Source organism: Primulina huaijiensis, chromosome 2 (assembly GCF_012295235.1).
Source record: "Primulina huaijiensis isolate GDHJ02 chromosome 2, ASM1229523v2, whole genome shotgun sequence".
NCBI classification, from domain to species: domain Eukaryota; kingdom Viridiplantae; phylum Streptophyta; class Magnoliopsida; order Lamiales; family Gesneriaceae; genus Primulina; species Primulina huaijiensis.
Window position 1 is genome coordinate 3491841 of NC_133307.1, and position 2380 is coordinate 3494220.

The following is a 2380-nucleotide window of genomic DNA, read 5'->3' on the forward strand; positions in this document are numbered from 1 at the left end:
GAAACTCTTATCTTTTTTTATCCATATTTTTTCCCACGGGCCCTACAACATAAATAACACTCCTTTTTCGAATTATTATTAATATTTTAGAATAAAAAATTTAAAAAAATTAAATAGAAATATCCATTAATTACGAAAAATTTATAAATAAATATATATATATATATATATAATGTTTAAATTTATTAATATATAATCGGATAAAGATTAATGAAAACAATATAAATATAGCTTCAACCAAGTCCAACCATCTTCACTATATATAGGAGACCCCTCAAGCCTACTTTTCGTTCATTCATTCATTCGTTCACCAAGATCCTATTATTCAATCGCGATGGCTCCAGTAAGCAGCAGCAATCTGATCGTAAGTTTCGGGGAGATGTTGATCGATTTCGTCCCGACGGTCTCCGGCGTGTCCCTGGCGGAGGCGCCCGGTTTCTTGAAAGCCCCCGGCGGCGCACCGGCGAACGTCGCCATAGCCGTGTCGAGGCTAGGCGGAAAGGCGGCTTTCGTAGGGAAGCTCGGGGACGATGAGTTCGGGCACATGCTCGCAGGGATACTGAAGGAGAACGGCGTCTCCGCCGACGGCGTCAATTTCGACAAGGGGGCGAGGACGGCCCTGGCCTTCGTAACTCTACGCGCCGACGGGGAGCGTGAGTTCATGTTCTACAGGAACCCCAGCGCCGACATGCTGCTCAACCCTGACGAACTCAACTTGGATCTCATCAGATCTGTAAGTGTGTGTGTTTTCTTCTTGTTCTTCGTTTGGATTGTGATGGAGTCGCGTGGGGAACACGCGTAATTATCATTTCGTGGTTTTCGGTTGTTTTGTTTTATCTTTCATTTAATTCTTGGGTCAAATTTTTTTTTATTTTAATTGCACAATTAATTACGATATTTGGTGGAGAAATATATGCAAAAGTTGAAAGAAAAAAGGTAAAATTGTAGAATCTCTAATATAGATTATCAAATTATGGATATTTTACACATGCATGACCCAGCCGAGCCAGAAAAATGAAGTCAGAATATCAAAAAAATTATAAAAATTTTAGGAGAACAAGTACAAAGTGTAAAGATAAGAAATTTAAGTAAAATAACTTTATAAAAATAAAAATTGAAAGGACGATCTGGTTTCATTAAATCAGAAATAGATAAATCATTGAATTCGAATATATTATAGATTTGACAAAAACTTGTGTGACATAGTCTCACAGATCGTATTTTGTGAGATAGATATGAAAAAGTATTACTTTTTATGATAAGAGTATTACTTTTTATTGTGAATATCGGTAGGGTTGACCCGTCTCATATATAAGATTCGTGAGACCGTCTCAGAAGGGACTAGATTTTTATGATTGTTTGATTTTCTCCAATTTAGAGAACATAAATAGAATTTTGATAATGTACGATTTAATATTTTTTTTATAAAAATTGGGTACGATAATAAATTTTTTTTTATAAAATTTAATTATCATATTAGTAGTGAAAATTTGATAATTGAAATATCTAAAGAGAGAGAGAGAGAGAGAGATTTGTTAAGATGGTTAAATCCGCGCGATAATATCCCGATTTGACTCCAACTAATGGATTGAATGATTCAGAAGTCAATTTATCGGACCTGAAAAATAACAAATAAAGGAGGGTCCCCACAGTGGAACTGATTTCAGTATCCCGATTATTTATCTTGAATCTTTTGTATATTTCTTGAGAATCTAACATGTGGATAGATAGAACATTGTCTCTTTTCAATAAGATAAAATTTCCCAGAATATTATAAATCAATTTCATCACACAGATATCTTATTTAAATCATTTATATAAAAATTTGATTTTTTATGTCAAAAATATTATTTTTTATTGTGTTGACCTGTCTAATGAAAAAGATACTTGAGTCTGTCTCATACCTAATATTTAAATATATATATTATATACATACATGCATACATACAGACAGACACGTGTATGTTTCTATATGTAGATGTAAATATATATATTTAATATTGAACAAAAACTCTATCAATGTTAAAAATATCTATATCTTATCAATTCGCTAAAATTATCACATGCAAATAATTATTATAATTGATTAGGCAAAATTATTATAATTGAGATTAGACAAAAACTTGTGTGGGACGGTCTCACGGGTCGTATTTTGTGAGACAGATATCTTATTTGGGTTATCCATGAAAAAGTATTACTTTTTATTGTGAATATCGATAGGGTTGACCCGTCTCACAGATAAAGATTCGTGAGACCGTCTCATAAGAGACCTACTCAATTGATTATTAGATAATCTTAACGAAATTTATTTTGAAAGATTTTAATTTTAATATAATATCTAGATTTTTACACAAAACTTAATATTACTTGACATCATACA

At 32.4% G+C, this 2380-nt stretch overlaps 1 protein-coding gene across 1 annotated transcript; it reads left to right on the forward strand.

Moving 5' to 3' along the window:
* Positions 1-334: 334 nt before the first annotated feature.
* LOC140971892 (fructokinase-like) lies at positions 335-802 on the forward strand. The gene has a single exon (XM_073434423.1). It carries the CDS (start codon positions 335-337, stop codon positions 800-802), a length of 468 nt encoding a protein of 155 aa, XP_073290524.1.
* Positions 803-2380: the final 1578 nt, after the last annotated feature.